General features: G+C 52.8%; 3 protein-coding genes across 4 annotated transcripts in view; 1 reads left to right on the top strand and 2 right to left on the bottom strand.

Moving 5' to 3' along the window:
• Positions 1-2358: 2358 nt before the first annotated feature.
• Positions 2359-4409, bottom strand: LOC140903890 (uncharacterized). Its single transcript, XM_073325828.1, has one exon. It carries the CDS (start codon positions 3306-3308, stop codon positions 2529-2531), a length of 780 nt encoding a protein of 259 aa, XP_073181929.1. The 5' UTR covers positions 3309-4409; the 3' UTR covers positions 2359-2528.
• A 277-nt stretch (positions 4410-4686) lies between these two features.
• Positions 4687-5342, top strand: LOC140904023 (heat shock protein beta-11-like). Its single transcript, XM_073326170.1, has one exon. The coding sequence runs from the start codon at positions 4752-4754 to the stop codon at positions 5340-5342; it is 591 nt and encodes a 196-aa protein (XP_073182271.1). The 5' UTR covers positions 4687-4751.
• Positions 5343-8687: 3345 nt separating this feature from the next.
• The window catches only part of RAB5C (RAB5C, member RAS oncogene family), a 33324-nt gene continuing 14992 nt past the window's right edge, over positions 8688-27019 (bottom strand). For both annotated transcript variants that reach the window (XM_073325640.1, XM_073325642.1), the window contains 5 exons: positions 18393-18658; positions 11873-12024; positions 11412-11534; positions 10352-10445; positions 8688-9865 (listed from right to left, as the gene is read on the bottom strand). In XM_073325640.1, coding sequence (XP_073181741.1) covers positions 9750-9865; positions 10352-10445; positions 11412-11534; positions 11873-12024; positions 18393-18558 — 651 coding nt within the window. In that variant the 5' untranslated portion in view covers positions 18559-18658 and the 3' untranslated portion in view covers positions 8688-9749. The remainder of the gene's footprint in view (positions 9866-10351; positions 10446-11411; positions 11535-11872; positions 12025-18392; positions 18659-27019) is intronic.

The raw sequence follows: 27019 nt of genomic DNA on the forward strand, positions 1-27019 counted from the left end.
CAGCTGTTTGCTCCTGTGCAAGGGGCTGTGGGGGGGAGGGGAGGAGCGAGGGCAGGGCAGGCTCAGGGGAGGGGGCGGGAAGGGGCGGAGTGGGGGCAGGGCCTGTGGCAGAGCCAGGGTTGAGCAGCGAGCACCCCCCAGCACATTGGAAAGTTGGGGTCTGCAGCTCCAGCCCCGGAGTGGGTGCCTAAACAAGGAGCCGCACAGTAACTTCTGACGAGCCACGTGTGGCTCCGGAACCACAGGTGGCCCCCTCCCCCGGGGCTAGATATTAGGGAAATCTTCCTAACGCCTCTTTTTAGTCCCCCCTTCCCAAACTCGATTCGTTACACTTTTACCGCATGCTCAAATATTTTCCAGCCTGAAACGGTACAGGGCTCTGAATTACATTTCATTCCTGCTCCCCGCCCAGACCAAACGTCTGGAACTGTCGCCCAGGACCTCGCAATCCCTGCAGTTGTCCCTAGCACCGAGCAATATCACGTCTCCCCCTCTGGAGTCTGTTTGGAAATCACAGTGAAAACCCATTTCTGCAAAGTCCACTGACAACGGGAATGGGGGGGAAACAGGTTTATTCCAGCAGTAACACAAACTAGAGACACCCGGAGAGAATCGTCACCTGGCAACCCAGCCGGGGGAACAGGGAGGTGGTGACACTCGCACATTGGTTAGTTGTCACGGAGTCCCCAGGCGATGCTCTGGGACTGCTCCCCACAACGCCAGGCAGGACTCTGGGGAAGTCTCCTTCCTGGGAGCAGCCTGTCTGCAGGACACACAGCTCACCCGGCTCCACCTTCCTGGGTCTGACCTCGGAGCATTCAGCCTCCTCTGCCCCTCCGTGCGCTTCCCACAGCGAGTCCGCCCAGGCGGGGTCCTGGGGAAGCCAGAGGGTCCTGCCCCTAACTCCGCAGTCAGACGTGACTCTCAGCCAGACAGTAAAACAGAAGGTTTATTAGACGACAGGAACATGGTCTAACACAGAGCTTGCAGGTGCGGAGAACAGGACCCCTCAGCTGGGTCCATTTTGGGGGGCAGTGAGCCAGGCAACCACATCTGCACTTCACATCCCCAGCCAGCCCCAAACCGAAACTCCCTCCAGCCCCTCCTCCTCTGGGCTTTGTCCCTTTCCTGGGCCAGGAGGTCACCTGATTCCTTTGTTCTCCAACCATTTAGCTCTCACCTTGCAGGGGGAAAGGGCTCAGGCCAGCAGTTGCCAGGAAACTGGGTGTCAGCCATTCTCTGTGTCCAGACCCCTTCACACACCTGCCCTCTAGGGCTCTGCAATGATCATACACCCTTATCCCACCACTGAGATACTTAAGAACTGCCTAGAGGAAACTGAGGCACCCCCACACTATTCAGAGGAAACATTAAGAACAGTCCCGCTTCGCCACAGTTACAGGTACCAGAATTCTGCCGGTCCCAGGAGGATGCTCCCTGGCTCGCTGCTGCAGACCCACATGGGGCCGAAGCCCCGCCACGGCCACCGTCTGAGCGGGAGCAGCCGCACCAGGTACCGGGAGCAGCTTGTCATGATTCTGCTGCTCAAACTCCTGCTGCCTTTGACTCGCTCTGCCTCGCGGTCTCGGGACCCTGGCCCTGGCAGCAGCCACAGGGCTGCCTTATATAGCCACCCCGCCCTTCCAGGCCCTTCCTCCTCTGCCCACGTAGGGGCCGCGCCGGCCTCCTCTGCCCGTAGACGGTGCTGGGGGCGAGACGAGCCTGGCCTTGTGAGCGACCTACCGGGCCGCACAGCCGAGCCGGCAGCTTCTGGCAGCCACAAGCAGGGCCTGGCATCGCTCCCTGCCCCAAAGTCTCTGGGAACTTCTAGGGCCTCCCTGAAGTTGGCCCCTGTTGTTTGCATCCGAGGCTGGCGGGAGGGGCCCGGCGATAGCTCCCAGGGCACAGGCAAGGTGCGGGGGCTGGAAAGGGTGAAGTCCCTTATTTGTGTAGGGCCCACATGTGGTCCGTATGGAGCGTGCGTGTGTGTCTGTGTGCCCACACGCCTCGGCACATGTGTCCGCTCTGTGACCCGTGTCAATAGCACCGGGCCAACGAACCAACTCGCCCGACAACCGTGCTGCCCCAGGGAGCGGGCGCCCGGCCCTGGGCCTGTCCCCTCCCGGCCGACGCAGAGGCCTGGGATCACCCAGCAGTGCCGGGCCCTGCTCGTGGCTGTGCCTCACCCCCAGCCTCCGGTGGAGCCCAGGGGCCCCCGACGTCCCCACCGAGGGAGGCCCGCTGGGCGTGTCGGGGGGGAACCCACCAGCCCCGGCTCAGGCGGGCCACAGATGCAGCAGCAGGGCCACGGTGCCAGCCTGTGCCACGGCCCGAGGAGGAGCCCGCAGCGAGTGCCTGGGGCCAGCCAGTCCTGGCAGAGGGACCACCAGCACAGGGGGAAATCAGGAACGTTTATTTCACGTAAAAATACGTCACACGCCGTGAATCTGGCTTGCAGCCAGCCAGGTCAGCCAGGGCGCGGCCCTGCCAAGTCTCAGCCCCGGCCTCTGGAGTCTGCTCCTTGGCTGTTACCCCTGGGCTCTGCCGTCGGCCCCGTCCTCCGAGCCCGGCTCAGCCGGTGCCGCCGAGCCCCCCGCAGGGCTGAGCTGGATGGGCACGTTCCTCGCGGGGACGGCTGCGGGGGCCAGGCACGGGGCTTCGATGCACAGCTGCCCCTCCCTGGAGATGGAGCAGGTCAGGCGGTCGGTGTCCACGGCCTCGGGCACGTCCCACTCCCTCTTGAACACCTCGTACTTGTAGGAGAAGGAGCCTTTGCCGTCCTCGCTCTGCGTCTCCTTCCTGCCCGTCAGCAGCACCTTCCTGCCCACCAGCTTCACCGCCAGCTCCTGGGGCGCGAAGCCCCCGACGTCCTGCCGCACGGCGAAGGGCTGGGCCGTCCCCTGGGCCAGGGCCACGCTGGAGCTCTGGCCTGGCTCCCCGCCGGGGCTGCTGCTCCCTCCGCCAGCCAGGAGCTGCCCCATGCTGCTTGCAAACGCCCTGGCCGTCTCCAGCTCCCGCAGCAGCTCCCGCTCCAGCTCAGCGAAGAGGGCCCCCGGGGCCGGCCACAGAGTGCGCACGGGGCCCAGCCGGGCAGCCACGGGGCCGGGGGCGGGCGGCAGGAGCTGCAGGCGGCATAGCATCGCTGCTGCTGGGGCTGCCTCTGGCTCGGGGCTGAGTCCTCTCCAGTGGGGGCCAGGGGCCGATCTGCTCGGGGCCGGGGGCCGGCAGCTTTTATCCCCTCCCGTGGGGGCCTGGCTCCTTCCAGAACCCTCTGGCCCGGATGCCTCTGTCTGACTGGGACAGCTCATTCCCGTTACTCAGCCCCCAGGACAGGCAGCTCCCACACCCCGCTCTGCCCTCCTGCTAGCTTATAATTAGCAGCCTCGTCTCAGCCTCGAAATAGAAACTCCTGGCAGCTCCGCGAACCCCGTCAACGGCCTGTGACCGACCTTCCTTTGCCAGACGGAGTGGAGCCATGGCCCGGGCCCTGCCAACCTTGCCCGTGGCCCAGCCCTGCCCCAGCGCTGGTCCCTCCCTCTAGTGCCAGCTCCTCTCCCCAGGTTACACATGGGCAGCGGGGAATGACTGCCCTTGGCTGAATGCCCAGGGTGCACCTGCCCGGCTCAGAAGAGCCTGCCCCACAGAACTTATGCACCTCGCCAATTCAATGCAGCCAGCAGAGAGGCAATGGGGTAGAGTGGGTCGCCCCAAGGGCTGGGACTTGGGGAACCCGGCCTCTATTCCCAGCTCCGCCGATGACCTTGGGCACATCACTTCCCCTGTTCCGTGCCTCAGTTTCTCCTCCCTACACCTTGACTAGCTTGTAAATGCCTGAGGCCGGGAATTCCTCACTGTGTGTACTAGGCCCAGCACACGGGGTCTCCCAGCTCAGGGTGGTCCTGACATACAAGCAATAACTCATCACGTGATGGGCTAACGAGGGGACTCAAGCCCCACTCAAGGGCGGTTGTTGATTTCTGAACCAGGGCACTGAAGGGCCCGTCCCACAGCTTGGCCTGAAAGAACCGTAGTGTGGATGCCCCCTTTCACTTGGGGTCCATTTACGGAGGGCTAGAAAGTGGGGACTAGAGGTGACAGACCTGGGCCGGGTGCACCAGGGATGTGCGCTGAACGGCTGGCTGGCCTCTGGGACAGGGCAGGGTTTGGGTTTGAATTGCCGGGAGCTAAAGAACGGTCTCCTTCCCCCAGAGCAAGACCCTTGGTGCCGGGAGGCAGGGGACGTGCGCGGGGGCTGAAGGACACTTCTGGTGTTGTGCTGCTCAGCCCTGAGCCCCTCTCAGCCCCGGGGTTTTCCTAGGCCCATAGATCCCCAGGCCGGAGGGGACCGTTGTGATCAGACCGGAGCCCCTGCTCCAGGCTAATCCTCACAGCAGGTAAAAGCAGGCACGGGGGGGGGGGGGGGTTCCCCTGCCCAGGCCCCGGCTGGTGGTGGGCTGGCCCACGCGCCTGTAACCCGAGCCGGTGGCCCTCCTGCTGCTCTATTTGGGGTGGGGAATCCAGCCCAGGGCTGCAGTCACTGTTATTTTGGCCCATGAGTAACCCCTCGCCATCAGCCTCGTAAAAATAGGCAATGGGGCCTGGCGGGGGCGTCCGGGCCAGAGGGTTCTGGAAGGAGCCGGGCCCCCACGGGAGGGGATAAAAGCTGCCGGCCCCCGGCCCCGAGCAGATCGGCCCCTGGCCCCCACTGGAGAGGACTCAGCCCCGAGCCAGAGGCAGCCCCAGCAGCAGCGATGCTATGCCGCCTGCAGCTCCTGCCGCCCGCCCCCGGCCCCGTGGCTGCCCGGCTGGGCCCCGTGCGCACTCTGTGGCCGGCCCCGGGGGCCCTCTTCGCTGAGCTGGAGCGGGAGCTGCTGCGGGAGCTGGAGACGGCCAGGGCGTTTGCAAGCAGCATGGGGCAGCTCCTGGCTGGCGGAGGGAGCAGCAGCCCCGGCGGGGAGCCAGGCCAGAGCTCCAGCGTGGCCCTGGCCCAGGGGACGGCCCAGCCCTTCGCCGTGCGGCAGGACGTCGGGGGCTTCGCGCCCCAGGAGCTGGCGGTGAAGCTGGTGGGCAGGAAGGTGCTGCTGACGGGCAGGAAGGAGACGCAGAGCGAGGACGGCAAAGGCTCCTTCTCCTACAAGTACGAGGTGTTCAAGAGGGAGTGGGACGTGCCCGAGGCCGTGGACACCGACCGCCTGACCTGCTCCATCTCCAGGGAGGGGCAGCTGTGCATCGAAGCCCCGTGCCTGGCCCCCGCAGCCGTCCCCACGAAGAACGTGCCCATCCAGCTCAGCCCTGCGGGGGGCTCAGAGGACCAGGCCAACGTCAGCAGAGCCCAGGGGTAACCCCCTGAGCTGCTGGCAGCCGCCCCGGCAGAGCAACCGAGAACAGATTTTTGGAGCCTAAAACAAGTGGCTTCAAAACTAGCATCAGTTTTTGTCACTATGGTCAGAGCAAAGTGATTCCAAATAGTTTTTGTACCAAATAAATTCCTCTCCCTAGAAATCAGACCCTGCTGGTTGAGTCACTTCCCAGGGACGTTGGTGTGGGTCAGTCTTGGCTGCTGATGTACAGGGATTAGGCCCCATGGGGCAGGACAGAGCAGCAGGAGAAGCAGCCCCGGGGTCTGTCTACACGGCACACAAACCTGGCTCTGCGGATTGGAGCTTCCAAGCCCACCCTTGAGCGTCTCACTGAATTCAGCAGAGCCTGCAGGAAGGAGTGGGGAGGGGGTCTCGGCTCACCCCGCTGTCCAGGGGAGCCCTGCCCCAAGGAACAGGCCTGGGGGTGCCTCCCCCAGGGAGGGAAGGGGCAAGCGTGGCTTTCTCACTGAGCAGAGGCGTTTCCTCCCAGAGCAGGGACCCCTCTAGCACTGCCAGGGCCTTTGCATTGTCCTGTGCAGGTACCAGGGGCAGGCCCAGCTGCAAGAAAAGGTGAGGAGGTTACAGGACATTCAGCTCACAAGTTCCTGGACAGGGGGTGCTATCTAACACACAGAGAGGAGAGCGGACAGCCTCGAACACCTGGGTTCTAGTCCCCGGCTCATCCCCTTTACTGTTAATTACAGGCACAGATCCTTGTATGGACAAGCAGCTTGATACCACAGCACCCATCCGAGACAGGTGGTAGACAAGTCACTCCGACTCCAGGCTTTCCATCCGAACAAGGGTGGGAAGAGGCTGGCTCCTAAAGCCTTTGTGATCATGTAGAAGCTGCTCATGAGACCGACCCAGGGATGGGGGGTGCTTTGAGCTGCAGCAGGAAGCCCATAGGCCAGCATTAGCCACCCTGCCTAGCAGCACCTAACTCAGTACCCTATTTCATTGCTGCAAAGGTACTGAGCTCAGACCACAGGAGAAGCCCCCCCAACCCCCTCCCGCAGCTGGGGAACTCGGGGCAGGAGGCTGTGAGTGAAAGGAGACCGGAGCATTTGCAAATCAGCAGACTCCAGAGGTGCTGGCTAAGCGGGACAGGCCCTAGATGGCAGCTTTTATCACCTTCGTTCAGCAGGAATGTCTGGGCTTTCGCTTGTCTCTGCCAAGCGCAGGGAAGGTTAGATGCCTCCAGCCATAGAGCAAGCCAGCTCGTCACCTTGCTGTGTCGCTCCCAGTTACCGCTTTGAATGGTTTCTAGAGAGAAGCTGGAGTTAGTCTGTGGGAGATTGCTGGGTGCTTCCTGCAGCTCCCATTAATCTCAAGAGCAGCTGCCACCGAGATTCCAGCTGGAAAACGGGAGAGGCCAGGTTGCCCGCTAAAGGAACAAGCCAAGCAGGAGCAATTGTGCAAGGAAAATACACTACAGAGTCTTCACACCGCCCACATGCTGTGTCTGCCCTCCACTAACGGGAACGGTCTGTGACATGGATACTAGTTGCAGGGTGGCTTTCCCATTGCATTGCAATGGAGTGTGCAGGGGAATTATGAAGTGGGCTGGTCTTCATACCGTACAGGCCTGTTCAACCCCTTTACCATCACGGTGCTGCTGATCTGGGATCCTCCCTACGCAGTTTGGTTCTACCCTATGCAGCCCAAAGAGCAGCAGGTCTCACTCCACATTTATCACAGAATTGTAGGACTGCAAGGGACCTCTAGAGGCCCCTGCACTCATGGCAGGGCTAAGTATTATCCAGAGACCATCCCTGCTCTTAAAATTCCCCAATGATGGAGATTCCACAGCCACCCTGGACAATTTATTCCAGTGCTTAACCACCCTGACAGGTCAGAAGTTTTTCCTAATGTCCAACCTAAACTGCCCTTGCTGCAATTTAAGCCCATTGCTTCTTGTCCTATCCTCACACATTGAGGATTCTTCTCCCTCCTCCTGGTAACAACCTTTTATGTACTTGAAAAACAGTTCTCATGTCCCCTCTCACTCTTTTCCAGACTAAAAAAAACCAATTTTTTCAAGCTTCCCTTATAGGTCATGTTTTCTAGACCTTTCATCATTTTTGTTGCTCTTCTCTGGACTCTCTGCACTTTGCCTACATCTCCCCTGAAATGCTCCCCTTGTACACACAGGATCAGCTAGGGAAGAGGTTGGTGTTACCTTTCCTGGGATAAGAGGCCCTGCTAGTGGCAGGAACGAGGTGCTCTGACTGCAGCACTGCCCTGCCAGCTAGCTTTTACTGTAGACTGAAGTTAAGGTACAGGTAGCAGGCATGACTGTCCCCCTTTCAGCAACATGCTCCCTGTGCTGAGGGACATCTCACAACACCCGCTCCAGCCATTGGCTAATGCTGCTAGATCGAGCAGTTCCTCTGTCTGGGGGCAGAGATGGGGTTACTGATTAAGACAGCTGAGCTGGTTGTTGCTTCTACCTTTGCCCTGTTCAGACTGGGAAAAAGGAAGTTCAGTTAACCGCTCTGTCATCATTTTCCACATGGCAAACTCCAACTTGGCTGGTCCATGGATTTCTGAAATTCAGGATTTCTCTCCAGCTGCCTCTGTTTGTTGCTAGTGCTCAGTGTTGCTGCAGCTGTGGGCATAGTTACCAAATCCTTCAAGCCATCAGACAGGTGATGGGCATGTTGGGCTTAGACTTTTCCTCCAGACTGTCATCTGTAGCCAGATGGGCCACTTTCATTTTATGGGAGGCTTGTTTCCTGTGCATCTTGCCATCCTCTAGGCCTGGTTTCAGAGTAGCAGCTGTGTTAAGCCGTATCCGCAAAAAGAACAGGAGTACTTGGGGCACCCGAGACTAACATTTGAGCATAAACCTGGTTCAAGCTGGCACTGGTTCTGTGCCTTTTAAAAAGAGTCCCTGTGTTCTCAAGACAATCCTTTCCGTTTTCTCCACCATGCCTCCCCTTTACCCTCGGCACTTCCACTCAGGTTAGGCAGTTACACCAAGCACAACGGGGAATCTAGACACTGCCATGGTAATCTACAAGGATCAGTGAGTAGAACAGTGATGGATTCAAGAGACCTGGGTCCTACTCCTGATCTGCCACTGACCTGCTGGAGGGTCTTGGTGAGGCACTTACTGCCACTCTACACATGGGGAAACAGGGGCACAACAATGCTGACTTCTCGGAGCTCTTTCGTGTTGTGCTTTAAGAGCTAGCTGGCACAAATTCATAATGAAACTACACTGGCCAGTTTCACTTTCGGGTACTAGCGTGATGCGTGGGGAACATTGGAACCCAACTTTCGTTTACGTGGCTTTAATAAAACTCAAACATTGCTGGTCACTGATTTATAAAAATTTTTTTTAATCACAACATAAGTTTGTGATGAAGGCTAAGTTGACAGTTCCTCTTTAAATACCAATCTGTATAAGACATTGCATCAGCCAACGTGAGTTAGACTCCAGCAACAGAAGCTATTTTAATACCTCCCTCCAGGTTTTATTTTGTGGAATTATGAGGTTTAATACAGATGGTTTCCACAGACAAATTACTCCAAGTCTCCCCCTCCCCCATCTCTGTACATCAGTAAACCAGAGTGGCTTGCACTCGAGCAAGGTTATTAACATTAGTGGCATCACATCACTGTCAAAAAGGACAATTTTGTTTTGTTTATACAAGATTTTTTTTTGCAAAAAAATTGCAACAGGATTATTAGTGCATTACACCAGAACTGAAGAGATAGAAAAAAGAGTTGGCATGCTAAAGTCCAACACCAAAAGGAGGACGACAGAAGGCTAGTTGGTATGTACTATATTGACAAGATACTGATTGGTTACATGTTGAAGAAACGTACAATACAAAATACAGAAGAAACCAGTTTTGCTCCCCTCTGCCCCCCCCACCCCAAAATACTCATAATTGTGATTTGGTCGAGACATGGCTCCGACACCAGAGCTGAATGTCATTATAATGCTATCGTTTTATTTAGTGGTTGTTCTAGGCATGTGGCATTGAACTAGCCTTCGCTTGTTCAAGTGGATAACTCTGAAACAAGATCCCATCTAAGGGACGAACGGCCCTTGTTTCCAATAGTGGATGAGAAGCTTGTGGGAGCCGTTCGGCTCGAACTCTCGCCTAGCAGAGGCGGGAAGAGGCCAGCACGTGTATCCACCACCAGGAAGAGGGAAGAGCAGTTCATATATTAAAAAAGTGACTTAAGACTTAAAATGGAATTAGTATTTGTACAGAAAGGTGCAGGTGGACTAGCTCCCTCCAGCCTATGATCAGAAGGAGATGGAGAAATCACCGCAGCTGCAATTGCCAGCTGCTCTACCGTAAGTGCGATTGGGTCGAGTGGGTTCCAGTCAGGTCATTGGAAGGGCTTCGGTCAGGTGGGAACGGCGGCTCAATTGCTGCAGCACTGGCTCCTGCTGGGCTGGTTGGTCTCTTGCAGGTCCACGCCCCGATTCCTGCCCTGAGAGCCAGCAGCATTTTGGGGTTCATTTTTCGGCAGCTTCTTAGCTGGAGGGAGAGGAACGGGTCAATGCAGCTCATGTGCAGAGGAGCCGGTGACTCCTGACATCGGCCCGCTGAGCTCTGCTCTGACGCGGCACGCTCTGGCTCCCCCAGGGAGGCTGGCCTTTGTGCCACGTCAGGCAGGTCTTTCCCTCCAGCTGGGCTTGGTACGGTGCGTGCCACTTCCAGGTGTGCCCAGCACACAGGCTGGCCAGGACTCTGGCAGCACTAATCCATAGTGGGCAGGCTCAGATTCTCTCTCTGGCTGCCCTGCGGCAGTGATGGCTGCCAACAGGATCCTGCTGGGGGGAGGGAGGGAGGGAAGAGGGCCTTTAACCAGCAGGGGTGGCCATGTCCAGCCGGGCAACAGGCTCCCTGGGCAGCGACTTGGTCTTGCTCCCCCGGGGTGTAGAGTCAGGGGATTGCTGCCGTTCAACTGGGTGGGCAGGCTGCACTCGGCACAATGCCAGTTTGCGCAGCTACCCCACTTACCGATTGCCATAAAGATTTCATTCACATTCATTGCCGTCTTCGCCGAGGTCTCCATGAACAGCAAGCTGTTGTCGTCCGCGTACGTCTGGGCTTCCTGGAGGCAATCAACAGTGTAAGGCTGGCCCAACACTCAGACAAGGAGCTTGGGGAAGGCCCAGAGCTGCCCCCTTCACTGGGGTGAGGGGGAGAAGAGACTGGTGTGCTGGAAGGCAGGCAAGGGATAGACCGGCAGCCCGGGCCTCTCCACAAGCCCCATCACACTAGGTTCTGCTGCTTTCCCTTCTTCCCACAAGTCCCCTCGAGCCCTGGAGGACTCATGCTGCTGCAGTTGACGGCGCTGCCCGGCTGGCATCCCACCTCCCCACCCACGTCTGACAGCACCAGTTTGAGCTAGCTGCCCACCGCAGGAGCACGAGGCAGACCTGTCTGGGGCGCTGCTCGCAAGGGTTCTGCGCTATGGCCGCTAGCTGGGAGGCACATGGGCCAGGCTACAAAGGCAGCCACCCGACCCGACCCAACCCACGTCTCCGAGCCGCGGCGTAACGGGAAGCCTGCTGCCCGAGTGACCCAAGGAAAAGCCTCAGGACACGAGTGCCGCATTAACCAAGCTCCCTTGGCGGGGTGGGAGCTGGCAGGGAATCTGTTTAAAGAGCCGCCTTGGACAGATTCCTCAGATGTCTGGCTGCTGGCGGGACGTGGCTCATCTGCCTTGGGGAAGGGAGGCAGCTGGCTGAAGGGCGGCAGCACAGCGCGGGTGGTTAGAGCACACCAGTGGTTACTCTTTAGGGTCAGCTTGTTCCAATCCCCATCCCAGAGATGGGGCTGCCCCACAAAGGAGGCAAGGGCTCTGAAAGGAGTGGATGGACACAGGTGGGCTCCACTTCCCTTCAAGCAGGGCTTGGGGGTTACCATGGTGCAGCCGCCTGGAACACAACTTTCCCCAAGGGCTTTAATGAAGCCCCTTGGATAGGTTTCAGCTGGACATTGGAGACCAAGGAAGGAAAAATTCCTGTTTCCCTGGCTCTGAACTAGGGCAGCGTCTGCTCTGATTCCTGCTTACCTGGAAGTCCACAGCTCTCTTGCTGGCAAGGTCAGCCTTGTTGCCTGCTAATGCAATTACGATGTTGGGGCTGGCCTGCCTCTGCAGCTCCTTCACCCAGTTCTTGGCTCGTACAAACGTGTCCTAGAAGGAGGCAGTGGTGAGGGAGGGCAGCCTCTCCCCACTCCTGCCCGGCACAGAGGCAGGAGAGGCTTACCCCAGTCAGCAAGGAGAACGGTTTGCCTCCAAGCGCTGTTGGTCAAGACTCAGTGGCTAGGTCCCTAGAGCCCCGTACAGAGCCCAGGGAAAGCAACACATGGGGAGTGCCAGAGCAAACATTAGACGACCCCCGCCCGCCCAAACCGCTGGCCCCCAGTCCTGAGCCGACACCATCCCTGCAGCGTCCCAAGGAGCAGGGTACCCAGACACTGGCCCTTCTCCCCTCCAGCAAGCTGGTCTGTGGCCAGCAGCTCCATACTCACTGTGTTGGTGATGTCGTAGACGACAATGGCTGCCTGGGCGCCCCTGTAATACATCGGGGCCAAGCTGTGGTATCTCTCTTGTCCCGCTGTATCCCAGATCTCAAACTTCACCGTCGTGTCATCCAGGCAGACAGTCTGTGTTAGGAAGGCGGCTGGGGGAGAAGCGGCTGGTTAGTTCTAAGGGAGCCGGACAGCCCTGGGTTAAGCCAGCTGGCCTCTGAGAACCTGGTTCTCTTTGCACTAGAGTGACACCCCCCCCCCCCACACACACACCCCATGTTCACCATCTTTATACAAAAAGAAAAGGAGGACTTGCGGCACCTTAGAGACTAACCAATTTATTTGAGCATAAGCTTTCGTGAGCTACAGCTCTCTTCATCGGATGCATCCGATGAAGTGAGCTGTAGCTCACGAAAGCTTATGCTCAAATGGGTTAGTCTCCAAGGTGCCACAAGTCCTCCTTTTCTTTTCGCGAATACAGACTAACACGGCTGTTACTCTGAAACCCATCTTTATACAGTTTGATTTGTACCAAGGATGCCTTGGAGGTACCCTTTGAAAACTCCTAATCTGCTGCATATTATCCCATCGAAATGTGCGTAACAGCACTGCATGTCAAAGGAGGAGACTCGGCTAGACAATGGTCACTAATACGTGGTCGTTCTGGGCAATGCTCAGACAGACACCCTAGCACGCCAGCAAAGGGCCGAAGAGCCCTTACCTGCTGACCTGGGCATTCGCCAGCAGGGGGGAGCTGTGAGCAAGACATTCACCATTCATCTGAATTCAGTCTGGAGTTCCCATACACAAGGAAACTACCTGCCCTCCTCACCCAGCCGGGGTTTTTCAGGCAGAAAGGGGTGGAGTAGAAGGGGGGAAGTGTCCCTAACAGCCTCTCCCCAAGGGCACCAGAATGGGCGGAGGGGGACGGGGGACACCAGAGGGCCATGGCCCCATCACTTTTTACCTGCCTTAAGGGTGAATGACAGGGGAAGGAGTGAGCAGGGGGCAAGGCCTCAGGGAAGAGGTAGAGTGGGGTGGGGCCATGGTTCAGGTGCTGGTGCCTCCTCCCCCCCCCCCCCCCCCCCCACTTCTTAGGTGCTTCCGGCATTCTTGCCTCTTCTGTACATTGCATGAAAGAGGGAGAACCATCATTGACCTGGTGGCCCCTGGCCAGGTTTTCCAGCCAGTCCAGACTGCCAAAAGCTACTGGGGAGAGAAATCGTCTCTGCTTTTCAACCTATTAGGCTTGGTAAAGTTTCAGAATTAGCTTGTGGTTTTCTCCTTTTATTTGTAACCAATTCTGACTTTTATGCCTTGCCAGTTGAAATCTCTCTAGTTAAATGTGTTTTAGCTAAACCAGTGTTTGAGAAACCTCTACTGGAGATAAAGGCCGGTGCATGATCACTCCCAGTGTTGGAACGACGGACTATCTCCAAGCTTATACTGTCCAGGAGGCTGCTGAAGAGTGTAAGACATTTCTGGGCATCCAGGCTGGGGCAATGCGGGTGCTGCCCTGTAGGTAATTCATGGCTGGCTGGGATTTTGCAGGCTGAAGGCTGAGAGCAGGCCAGGAGCGGCTGTACGGACAGCCCAGCAGCGTAAAAGGCACTCTGGGCTACAGAGTTACAGGGACACAGCAGTCCAGGTTGTAGCCTGGGGAATGTCACAGCTAGGAATTGGGGGGAGCCCAGATAGGGCTGCGTTACCCGAGCAGACAGGTACGCTGCCAGTGGCTGCATGGGCTACAGGTAGGGTATTTAGGCAGTACAACATGAGCAAGAGACAGGAACCAAACCATAGTTACAGCAGCCAGAGAACCCAGCCAAACTGGTCTGCCCCATGCGACATCCGAGCACACATGCTACTGCACCCTACACGCCTAGCTCCTGCAGCACACTGGGAGAGGACAGGCTAGCTTAGAGGCTCTTTTCACACGGTTGCTAAAGCGCAGAGTGGGATCTCAGCACGTGTCTTCCAGTGCGAACGTCCACAGCCCTGGGATGCGAGACCATTGTGTCCCTAGTGCCTTTGGAGATCTCGGAGCGTTTCCTATCCCACCTCCGTGTTTCAAGCGAGGTGAGGAGTGGGTACCTGATCTACAGAGATCAGTGTAGCAGAGCCAGGAATGGAACCCAGCCGTCCTGGCTCCTTGTCTCCTGCCCTGTGGTCAGGTTCTAACCCCCTGGTTTTATGCCCCTTTACTTTGAATCCCATTTCTGACCATGGTGCTGCACAGAGAGCCAGCTACATCCTCAGCCAGTAACCGGGACAACCGGAAAGTGCTACAAATATTGCAGAGGCCGTTAGTTACGTGTAAAGCAGCCAAGGGTCCCTCTAGGGGACAGTGTCATTCAGCCCCGGACAGCGGTCAGGAAAGCCAGTCGCTATAGTCCAGGTAACTCCTGGGGTAGCGTCAGTTTAATAAGGTTTGCTTGCTATGCAGTGCACTTTTAAGTTAAGGTTACCACAGACCAAGGGACTGATGGTTCGGAATTGGTAATGGACTAAGCCTCTCCTCTGGGTCATTAATACCCCCACAGGACACGATGGTGGCATCTGCTTGGTGTAATGAGTGGTCAGCGACGACAGCTGTTAATGGACTATCACCGACCCAAGCATTGGCCCACCAGGTTTGGACTGCCAAGTGGAAACCACTTCAGGGATGACAAGGACAGGGCCATTGGATGGCCCCTCTTCAAATGGGGTTCCTCCAACGCCCCACAATGAAGCGGAGGCCAGCTATAGACTTGCAGATGACTGACTTCAGCAGTGGGCTAGCAGCTCTTCACCTGGCTGACGATGCTGTTAAATGACTGGGCACACTGTGCATATGCGGAGAGGGGTCTGGGTGACGGGTTCAAATCCAGCCCGAGTGATTGGACAGCAGTGATTGTCACCTAAAAGCGGTCTAGCCACACTAACAAATTCCTTCCTAGTTCTCCACATGGCAGCTAGCCCTCTTGCCAGGCTCAGAGGTCACAGACTGTGGACAATGGAGACTCCCTCTCCTCAGCAGGTGGGGGGTCAGGCCAGAACTAGCTGAGGCATGCAGGCAGGGTGATGAAGGACTAAGTGCTACACAGGCAATCGCAGTGCATTCTGCGCCAAGAGGGCTTCAGTGCCCAGGCTGCTGATCAAGTACAGCATGCTCGGGCCGTGCTCCACTCCAGAGAGACGTGGGTCAGAGATGGAGAGGTGTCTGGAAGTGGCTTTCTGGGCAGAACAGCTGATCCAAGCACACCCATGTGGCTTCACTGAAGCAGTAAAGATCCTGAATAGATTCACTAGCCTGTCCATTTGGCTGGTGTAACTAACTCATGCTTTTGTCTAGTCCTGCACATCTCACCCAAGTCACTGACCATACATCACGACACCAGGCTGTTGTGTCTTCCTGTTTTTACGAGCTTGGAAAGGCTCCCTCCATGAAGTGAAAGTGAAAGGTAATTCTGCCCTTCCAACCAGAGGGCCAAGCTCTAACTGCATCATTTCCCTTTCTGCCGTTCTTGTTGGAGGGCCCAGACCCGCCATGCACACCCCCTGCATTGGGGGAGTGTGTTTCCATGACCCCTGCACTCAGGGGCTGCAAGGATCAATGTCCTAACCAGCACCCAGGAGCAGAGGTGGAAGGGGAGAGCTGCAATCACAGGCACACTAGTGCATGCTGGTGGAGAGCTGGGGTTTAGGCCTTCCTGAGGTTCGGGGACATGCCTGGAGCTCTATCAGGCAGGACAGTCAGTATCATCACGGCAGCGATGAGTGGGACTCATTCGACAGCCTCCTCGTGGCTATTGTGGCACAAGTGATGCCCTACCAGGAGGAAGGCTGAAGCCTCCATTTCACCTCCAAAAAGCATGTAAAGTTACTTCAACAGCATGTGTAGAACAAGCCAGTTTGCCAACACTTGAAAGTGAAGCTCAAAGCCAAGTGCAGGCAGCTTTTTACATGAAGCTTGCAAAGGGGTCCCCCCCCGCCCCGGTTTCCCCCTCTGAAAAGATTACTCTGCACAGGAAAGTGCCTTTTGCTGTAACCCTTTCGAGGGGGCCCTGGAAGCTGCTCAACAGCAGGAGCACTTTAATACGCACTCTACCAGTGGTCAGCCAGCAAGTCTCTTCAGCCATGTAACTGCAGCGAAAAATGCTCTTTGCCAGTGGCCCATTTACTCTGCCAGACTGTATCAGACCGTCATTTTTGGAGTTCCGGAACAAGCTTTCCTGTCTTGTTAACGTTCCTCCAAACTCCCATGGGAGTTCGATTCAGCTGCCCTTCGTGACATTCAGCCACTAGTTTCCTTTACAAATGGCAAAGGATGTTTTGCTTTCTGGGCATTTTAAAATCAAGACAAGGCTGTGAGATTTGACAACCACCAAATCAAGTAGGATGGGTATTAGGGTTAACCCTACTTTCCTAGGCCTGATGCCCTCAGTCAGATACAGACATGCCATCGAATGTCTAAGGTAAGCTGTGCAGTTGTCAAAGCAAGCAATGGCAGAACGCTGGGCTGGAGAAGCAAGATCACTGCCAGCGGTTCACCTGCTTCAAACGGAAGAGATCATTCATAGGACAGGTCTAAAGGTCCTGCTTGACTAATGGAACATGCTTTCTTCATCTCAGATGAAACACACCAAAAGCCATCAAGGTTCACCAGTCCCACAGACTCCAGAGAATATTTGTGAATTGCATTTCTGTATCTAGAGAATTCCTAGACCAGATTTTCTGGACTTAATGCCAGACAGAGGCCAAGTATGAAGTTATTTTCCACATTGGGTTACTCTGGGGAGCAGTGGAGAATTGACAGCAGTTAAGTAAAATGGATATCAGTCACTACCGCTTCCCTGCTGATAGGGAAAATACATTAGAACTGGGAAAGGTCCAGAGAAGGGCAACAAAAATAATTAGGGGTCTGGAACAGCTTCCATAGGAGGAGAGAGCAAAGAGAGCAGGGCTGTTCAGCTTGGAAGAGACACAACTAAGGGGGGTTGACAGAGGTCTAGAATATCATGCCTGGTGTGGAGAAAGTGAAAGGGGAGGAGTTCTTTACCTCTTCAGATAAGACAAGAACCAGGGGTCACCCAATGAAATCAACAGGCAACAGGTTTAAACACAAACATAAGGATGAATTTTTTCCATGTAATGCACAGTCTACTGTGGGACTCGTTGCCAGGAGATATTGTGAAGGTCAAAAGTATAACTGGGTTCAAAAGAAAATCAGACATGTTCATGGTGGGGAGGTCCAGCAATGGCTAGTAGTGAAGATGGTTGGGGTGCAACCCCATGCTCTGGGTGTCCCTAAGCCTCTGACTGCCAGAAGCTGGGACTGGATCACTTGTACCTGGTTCTGTTCACTCCCTCTGAAGCTTCTGGCACTGTTAGAAGTGACTGGTTTCAGAGTAGCAGCCGTGTTAGTCTGTATCTGCAAAAAGAACAGGAGGACTTGTGGCACCTTAGAGACTAACAGATTTATGTGAGCATACGCTTTCGTGAGCTGCATCCGATGAAGTGAGCTGTAGTCTAAGGTGCCACAAGTCCTCCTGGTCTTTTTGTTAGAGGTGAGCATCCTAAGACTGGTAGCTGGACCATTGGCCATACTGGATCAGCCCAGTCTTATGAATTTCTGCCAGCCTGAGCTTCCCACCCAGCAGCTGGAAGCATGATTGCCAAGCCAGACTAGCTCAGGCCACCAGGTTCATTTCAGAGGTTTTCAAGCATAGCAGCTTCTCTCCGTGCACGGCATCTCTGATGCAGCTGACTGTGGGGTGGAGAGTGGCAGCCAACTGGCCAGACCGCAGACTGCACAGCTGTGTGGGAAGGGAAAGTGAGTTGAGGACACTGGGGAAACCCCATACTCTAAAGAGCTATGGGTATTTAGCATCCATGCACAGCAGCAGCTTTCTAAGAAAGTCATTTCAAGATCTCCTTGCCTCAGGGCAGGGGTTCCCAGCTGGCAGAGTGCTCGTTTGTACCAGGCAGACTCTCCTGGTTCCCTGTTGATAACACAGTCATCTCAGTACAAAGTATGTTGGGTCTCAGTTAACTTTTCCACACAGGCAACAACTTAGTGTCCCTGTGACAACTTCACCCATCGCAGCGAGAGGGGACACTGGAGCAATGTCGTCAGCCTATGAAAGCCTGAGGAGTCCGGAAGCAGGATTTTATGAACTCCCTTCACCGGCTTTGGAAAGGCAGCAGGCTGAGTTTACCTACCCCACACCTACACTGGGATCCAAGCCAGACTTTAAACGGAGAGGTCCTTGTACCCAAGAACTGCATGGTGCTTTAATGAACACTTAAAGGAGATCCCGCACTGCTGAGCCTGGCAAGAATTAAACTCGTTTTACAAGCCAGGAACTCCAGCCTGGGGAAGGGACTCGCCCAAGGTCAGCATCAGCAGCACAACTAGGGAGTTCGGAGTTCCAGCCCTAACCCCTGCATTGGCCTCTAGCCTGCTCCTTTGAAACCAACCCTCTAGCTCATGAGCCAGGACTCCTGCTGCTTCCCCAGCAGGGCCCTGAGCACTCACCTCCAATTGTGCTTTCCTGGTACTCGTGAAACTGGCCCTTGACAAACCGCAGGACAAGGCTGGATTTCCCCACTGCAGACTCCCCCAGGAGGACAAGTTTGAACTGGCAAATTTTGTTTCCAGCAGCTGGTCCATTCGGTCGAGCAGCTCCACCTCGACCCGCCATGGTGGTTTACAATGCAGCAGGGTCAGGAGCACAGACTCCAGGGGCAAGGGGACTGTGCTGGTTGTGGATGCTGATGAACTCAGGGAAGGTGGGTTTCCAACTGAAAGAGGAAGACAGAGATTGCATTATTGGCACCCCCTACAGCAGGAGTTTGGTCTGATCATATATCCTAGAAGCGAGCTCATCTCCTGCAGAAGCAGGAAGGAATCCCCTCCCACACAATCAGAAATCTCCAAGTAATCAGGGTGCATCATCGGTCCATCCTTGGAGGAAGGATCAGGTACTTGTTAATGCTCAAGACCAACCATCCTCAGCTTGCCCTCGCCAGTGCTCTCATTGAGTACTTGGTTTGAAGTGAGCCCCAGACTGGAGCCTGCCACAAGGGACACTAGCCATGCACCATGCTCTCCTCACTGCTAAGACAGGTAGCAGAGAACCCGGAGCGATTCCTGCCAAGTATTGTTTGGACACTTGCCTACCAAAAACTGGATAATGAACAGACTAGCTTCATACAGGGCAGAGATCAGCCAAATTGCATGAGCCCCTCCGACCCCTTTTTGTTAAGCTATGCCATGGCAGAAATCATTAGAGCCAACACACACACTAGGGTACTTGTTCTGGCAAGTGAGGTTAGCTACACATGGAGTGGGATTAACCCATCTTCAGTGCCTTGGCATGTACGGTACAACACAGAGCCCCTTGATTCCCTTATGAGCAAGCCAAGGGTCAAGCCACCTGCATAAAGTGAAAACGTGGTCCAAGCTCATGAATGCTTAGAAATGTAAGAGCTTAGGTAGCTTAGCCAAATGCAGCCTATTAAACCAGGAGTTCCTGAAGCATTTAGCGGTCCAGAGATTGAAACACAGGAAGTCATGGGGAGTGGGGTGTTGAAGGCAGAGGATCTTACAAAGTAGTCTGTATGACGACACATTAAGAATCATTGTATTAGAAACACACCATTAAGAAAGTCAAACATTTATTCTCTTTGGATGGGAAGAGACACTCCCAACTAAAAACACAATGGCCATACTGTGTCAGACCAATGGTCCATCTAGACCAATAGCCAATCTTCCAATGGTGGCCTGTGCCAGATGCTTCAGAGGAATGAACAGAACAGGGCAATCAATCAAGCGATCCCTCTCCTGACATCCATCCCCAGCTATGGCAGTCAGAGGCTTAGGGACACCCAGAGCATGGGGTTGTGCACCTGACCATCTTTGCTACCAGCCATTGCTGGATCAACTTCTCATTCTTTGAGCCCATTTACACTTTTGGCTTTCACAACATCCCCTGTTCAACAAGTTCCACAGATGGACTGTGCATTGTGTGAAGTTTTAAAACTGGTTTTAAACCTACTGCCTATTTGCTTCATTGGCTGATCCCTGGTTTGTGTTTTTATGTGAAGAGGTAAACACTTCCTTATTTGCAAAAAGAAAAGGAGTACTTGTGGCACCTTAGAGACTAACAAATTTATTTGAGCATGAGCTTTTGTGAGCTACAGCTCACTTCATCGGATGCAACAGACTCCAACGAGAGGGTATTCCAATTCAGCAGTCTCTCGTTGGAGTCTGTTGCATCCGATGAAGTGAGCTGTAGCTCACAAAAGCTCATGCTCAAATAAATTGGTTAGTCTCTAAGGTGCCACAAGTCCTCCTTTTCTTTTTGTGAATGCAGACTAACAGCTGCTACTCTGAAACTTCCTTACTTTCTCCACACCAGTCATGCTTTTATAGACCTCTTATCTCCCCCTCACCCTCACATCATCCTTTTTCCAAGATGGGCAGCCCCCCATCTTTTTAATTTTGCAGAATACAGAAGCTGTTCCATACCCTCAATCATTTTTGTTGCCCTTGTTGGTACCTTTTCCAACTCGAATACATCTTTTTTGATATGGGGTAATCAGAACTGAAAGCAGCATTCAAGGTGTGGGCATACCATGGATTTACATAGGGCATTAGGATAATTTTGTCTCTTTATCTATCCCTTTCCTCATGGTTTCTAACATTCTTAGGCTTTGATTGCTGCTGCACATTGAGCAGAACCATTCACGATGACTAAAATCTCTGACTGGTAACAACTAATTTAGACCCCAGATTTTGTATGTATCATTAGGATTATGTTCTGCAATGTACATTACTTCGCATTTATCAAGAGTGAATTTCGTCTGCTGTTCTGTTACCCAGTCACCCAGTTTTGTGAGATCCTTTGAACTCTTTGCAGCCTGCTTTGGATTTAACTACCTTGAGTAATTTTGTTTCATCTACAAATTTTGCCACCTCACTGTAGTAGACAATGCACCAGAGGCTATGAAGTGATCAGTCTCATACATAGTAGAAATCACTAGAGCTCATGTTGATTTCTAACACCACTAATATAGAGACGGGGGGACAATGACAAAATCAACTGTTATCAATTTTAGCATATGCAGTGTCTGGGAAGCAGAGGTTACTTTAACTTTATATAGTAGAACCTCGAAGTTACAAACACCTCGGGAATGGAGGTTGTTCCAACTTTGAACAAAACGTTAGGATTCTTTCAAAAGTTTTCAACTGAACATTGACTTAATACAGCTTTGAAACTTTACTATGCAGAAAAAACTGCTTAACCATTTTAATTTAAATGAAACAAGCACAGAAACAACTTCCTTACCTTGTCAAATCTTTATTTAGTAGTTTACATTTAACAGTACTGTAACTTGCTTTTTTGTCTTTGCTGCTACCTGATTGCATAATTCCAATTCCAAATGAGGTGTGTGGTTGACACGTCAGTTTGTAACTCTGAGGTTCTACTGTAGTAGTTCTCAAACTTTTGAACTAGTGACCTCTTTCACATAGCAAACCTCTGAGTGGGACCCCCCCTTATAAATTAATATATTTCATGTAGCCAACGAAAGCTTATGCTCTAATAAATTTGTTAGTCTCTAAGGTGCCACAAGTACTCCTTTTCTTTTTAATATATTTAACACCATTATAAATGCTGGATGGAAAGCGGGGTTTAGGGTGGAGGCTGACAGCTTGCGATCCCCCCCCCAGATAACAACCTTACGACCCCTCGAGGGATCCTGAACCCCTGTTCTACTGTATGCTTTCAATCACTGTCCAGTCTGTCACTTCAGTCCATCACATCATTCCAGCCTATGCCAAGCTGCTACTCATGCTCTTTACCATCCCAATACAGCTCCCTTTTCCTTTATTTCTTTGTTTAATTCATATTTTATCATTTTGGCCAGAGTGAAGAATTTTTAGTCCAATCAGATTGGAAAACAGTTATTCCCTTAACAGCACTTCAGCTTCATAAGTGAATGCGCTTCCAGTTTGACAAAAGAGCAGCTTAGGGGAAGCTCCAAAAAGCAAGTGTTGTCTTCCTGAGTTGGAGTCCCAAGCATGCCCAGCAGGGACTCCCTTTTGGTAGTTTCCTGAAAAGAAACTCTAGCCCAAGTCTTCTCAAATCAGCAGACTTCAAGGACCCCAGGTCACAGAGCTCTGATGTCAATATCTTAATTTGACAAGACCTACTTAGATAGAATTGTCTCTCAGCCAAACATCGGACTTGGTCATTAGGATTCCCAGCTGCTCCAGACTGGCAGTTCTGTGCATGCGCACACATCCAGGTGTCACTGGACATGCTGTAAGGAGCAGTCCAGCTTGTGCTGCCAGAGATGGCCTATAGGAAATAGCTTGCTTTGGAAGCTCTGTTCAGGATTGTACCTAACTGCGCTGTAGAAACACTGAGGAGTTAGCGAACAGAACCTTGAGCTTTCTGACCCTAAAGAAACTCTGGGAGGTGGCAAGGGGGTTTGGAAGAGAATAATCTTGCTTTCAGGTTGAGCTAGCTAGGAGACTTCCTGCAGGACAAACCACTTTAGACTGTAAGCTCTTTGGAGCAGGAGCAGCTTCTGAGAGGCTGTGTCCTCAAATAGAGCGGAGCCCTGATATGGGGAGGTTGGGGGGAGAGAACCTCTGAGTAGCACCACAAAAACAAACACTACTTGAGCTATCATCCATCACATGTTTTGGCAATGTGACATTGAAGAACCCCTCGTCAGTAATTACCGGTTTGTGAAGGCAGCTATGGAAAACCACTCCCCCACCAACCTGGGACAGGATTTGGGAATGTGCATGTGTAGAAACAGCTACATCGATGAAGATTTCAGCCCCTGATCATAGAACAAGACAAAAAATACCCCTGTCATTTCTTACTGTAACAGTTCATTGCAGGACCCTGTTGGCTCCTGCCCCTGCTGGGCTGAGAAAGTCACTCAGACCTTCAGGTTCTAAAACCACTGGTGATTTATAAGTCTGTTCCCACCAGCTTCTCACCATACAGCGTACACAGTTCTGGGTTCCTCGTGTCTGAGCCTGGGGGAGGAAGGGGGGGGGGGAGGGTTTTCTCCCTCCTGCACTCCCTCACTCCTCTGTCCCACCACCCTGCTTCCTTCTTCCCAGCCTCTTATACAGCTCAGGGTGAATTGGGCTGGCAGCTGGCTTTCATTCCCCAATTAGGGCAGGGTCTTTCCAACCAGCTGCACTTTATTCACCCAAATGGGGCTGGCATGGCAGGGGGCTGATTCTGCAGCCCTCCTGCTCAGCACCTTGTCACACTTACACTAATGCAATTACTTGCAATGCACAGGGTTTGGAACTCAGCATGCTCTACAGGGTCACGTTCATAGCTAAGGCATCATAGCATAGGCATTGGATCCCCATAGTCCATCTTGTCAACAAATCCCAGGTGACAAGCAAAATCATTCCTCCAGCAATGGTTTGTCTAAAACGATTCCTGCAACAATGCTAAAAATTCCCATGACACTGACAACCAAGTTACAGGCAAACAGGATTAGATGCAAGTTTCACTCCACCCAAAGGATGATGTTCATTTGAATGTGCATTATAACTGCACATGTAATGAGTGACTAGAAAGCAAGGAATTCCTGCCGCAGTTCTCACTACCTGCAGACTAAGGCAGAAAGCCATGACAAACATTTCGCATTATTTCCTTTGGAAGGACCATCTTGCAACAGGTTTCAGAGTAACAGCCGTGTTAGTCTGTATTCGCAAAAAGAAAAGGAGGACTTGTGGCACCTTAGAGACTAACCAATTTATTTGAGCATAAGCTTTCGTGAGCTACAGCTCACTTCATCGGAAGCCCATCTGTACAAGACACTGCTGGGCCGAGGGTTATGGATTTGCTTTTGCAAACTTGTTGCTTTTTATTATCCTGTTTGTCTGTTAAATGCCATAATGCTCTGCTATAAAAAGGATCATCATACCCAATGACATTAAGCATATGGGAATTCACTTCATTCATTAGGAACAAAGGAAGCATGCACTGGTCCTGATGCAGCACAGTCAGGAGAGAACACCCCCAGAATTTGATGACTACTCATGTCACCAACATTCACAGCTAGATAACAGTGAATTCAGGGTACCGAAGCACTAACCCTTGGTCACACTAGCTAGACAGTCCTATCAGGACAAGCCATGCCTGGGTACCATGCGTGAGCTGCACCTGTAAGCTCTTAGTTTGTCCTTTTTAACATCCATGGGGGAATGAAAACAAAGCTTCCCAGCATTACTCAATCCCTTTCTGGAAAGGCACTTCTAGTTGTAAGATGTTATGGGTCAGCCCCCCCATGCCCTCTAAGAATGCCAACAAGGGTGCCAGCTGGGATGGTTCTGGAGACACTGAGAAGTCACTCCACTAGAAAGTTTTACAAGACTCTGACAATCTGGATGTTCATTACTTCTAGCCACAGCCAACTTGGTTCCCATCCAGATCAGAGATGTGCATGTGAAAGGCTCTGCCCCTGTACCAGGCTGAGGCACTTGGCCTCCTCTATCCCTCAGAATTTCTCCTCTAATCACGTAGCCCTCTTTGTGGGGGGAACAGCTTTTGCTTGTTTAACCTTGTCTTCGTTTAACAGGGCAGATTCTATCAGCAACATGCAAACACTAGGCTGCTATTTCAGATCGGTCACATTCTGCGCATTCAATACCATGCAAATTGTACCTCAACCAAACAATGACCTCTGAAATGAGATTGAGATTCCCAGAGCAGGCAACACAAGGGAACAAGTTTGCTGGCAACATCAAGTCTCAATGTGACCCATATTCCTGTTTCCACTAGCCTCACAAGTAAAGTGAAGACCGGGATCCTGCAATCAGGTCATATCATGTAAGCCAGAGCAGAATCACCGGAGGAAGTACAGCTTGTACGACAGTTCTCAGCAGGCTCCAAGTCACCCACTCCCAAAGAAAAGTTTATAAGGAGACTGCATTGCCCAGGGGTTTGAAGCATCTTACTCCTGGCCCAAGCTGAGATACCTTGTGCCTCTGTAACGGTGGCCCTTTCAGGCAGGGCGGAAGTAAGAGCCAGGAGGAACCTGGCACTGCTTCTATGTGTTCCATGGGGAATGAGAACTTGTCTTCAGGATTGTAAATGCTGCATCTTTTACAAGTGCTGGAGCTGGTTAAAGGATGGTAACGTATGCATTCTATTCTCTGCTTCAGAAGAATATTTGAAGCACAGTAGTTCAAATCAGGCACCAGGGCCATATTTGGGCATCTGAAGTCACTTATTTACTTCTGATGCTTTAGGCCCTTGACATAATTCCACAGCACACTGCTGTGATTCGGTCCCAAACCTAGCACACACCAAACCAGTACAGAAGGGATCATGCCCAACACTGTACTTGGAGACAAATTCCCTGACTTCCTGATGCCAGCTGTAAGCAGTTTCTTGCAGCTGTAACTTGGACCTTTGTCTAGCCTTCACTGCCAGCTACAGTGCGGTCTTACAATTGGGAAAGCACTGTGTCACATATCCATGCTTCTGGATGCAATCATTGAGAGACACATCATGCAGCAGGGAAGGTACAGTAAGTATTTGCTGTTTCTTGCTTGGCTTTAAGTCTGTTTGAGGTCTTCCGGCCTACAACTAGGTATAAAAACATTCTGAATTAAACTCAAAGTTAGCAAAGGCCTAAAGCAGAACAAGTTGCTAACTGATTTCAGACAGTTTATATAATTAGCCACATTAAAAATAGCAGTGTTCAGTTTGTGCATATGCCAAATACGGGTGCAGTTCTGCTCTCACAAGCTGTGCTGTGACGCATGGCCTTCTAACATCAGTAATCATACGGAAGCTCAGCAGCTACCGCACACGCCACGCCTTGCTGCAGCTCAGCTCCTGCCAGTCACAAAACCATTTTCATTTTACAACCCTTTTGCATGAACATCTGCGAGTGAATGGACAACCGTGCTGTGGGTCAATACTTGTCATCTGCAAGACTGACGACTTTAATCTAAGTAGGTGTGCTGGGACATGGGCAGGCATGACAGGCAGGCTGCCAATTCTCATCTCGGCTTTAATGGTATGTTCACACCACACAGAGCGAGTGGTGATGCCACCCTCGCTACTCCAGCCACCATGCAAGTTCAAGTCCCCAGCCGGTGAAGCAGGCATTCTTAGAGCTGATGGACTCATCTCCCCATACCATTAGATTGGAGTCCTCTGTTAAGCTCCTATTCCAGGAAGTGTATTTCTGAAGTCTGTTTCTCACCATTGAAAAGCAAGTAGCATCATAATGAGTTTGAAGTTAGACTTGCACGTCAATGCCTGGTTCAGGTTCCTACCATCCAGTTTGCATGCAGATGCCTCCTTCCATAAGGAAACTGCAGAGACTGGTAAAGAGGAGGAATCCCAGCACTTGCTGTACCCTCCACCCCTTGCCTCAAGTTACCACTTCCAGAGGATTTCTGGATCTTTAGCTTCTCACTTTCAATAATTCCCTCCTGTGCACAGGAAGGGACAGCTCGCTATGCAACTGATCAGAGAAAGGCTGGCCCAGGAGAAGTTCAGAGAACCTCTGCAATCTTGGTTACGATGCAAGGTAAGCCATGGAGCCTATTCCGACTAGTGACATTTCAGAATGCAGACTAAGAGGTCAAAAACCCATTTTAAGAGGAAATGAGACCGCCTAGCCAGGGATATCTGCCAGCTAACAACTTGCGTTACAAGGCAGTGTCATTTGTTCTATTGGTGTTAATAGCTATTTTCCAGTCTCCTTTATACCACAAGCCAAAATTTATGCAGTGGTAGTTTTTGGTTTATTAATGTGTCTCACCACCTTGGGGGTATCAGCTAGGAAAGGCAAATCACAGACTAACCACAGACATTACCAGTGTAGCTGGGACACAAATGAAAGGAAAGCATAAGCTGAAGCTGCAGATTGCCAATCCTGTCAGTGGGCAGAGGCAAGCCATGGACAGTGCAAGGGGTGAGCTAAGGCACTTTGTCCCTGTTGTGGCACCCTGGAACAGACAGCTAGCAATGGGTACTCGGGGGGAAGGTGGGGTTCGGAATACAGGTAAGCTACACTTTTAGATTTGATGTGTAAAAATAACTCTCCTTATATCAGGTCCTAATGCACAGAAGTAAATCCCTTTTCAATAAGCAGGAA

This window comes from Lepidochelys kempii, chromosome 27 (genome assembly GCF_965140265.1).
Source record: "Lepidochelys kempii isolate rLepKem1 chromosome 27, rLepKem1.hap2, whole genome shotgun sequence".
NCBI lineage: Eukaryota > Metazoa > Chordata > Testudines > Cheloniidae > Lepidochelys > Lepidochelys kempii.

Excerpts from the sequence above, each read along its gene's own strand:
- LOC140904023 (XM_073326170.1), top strand. The coding sequence starts at position 4,752 with ATGCTATGCCGCCTGCAGCTCCTGCCGCCCGCCCCCGGCCCCGTGGCT.
- LOC140903890 (XM_073325828.1), bottom strand. The coding sequence starts at position 3,308 with ATGAGCTGTCCCAGTCAGACAGAGGCATCCGGGCCAGAGGGTTCTGGA.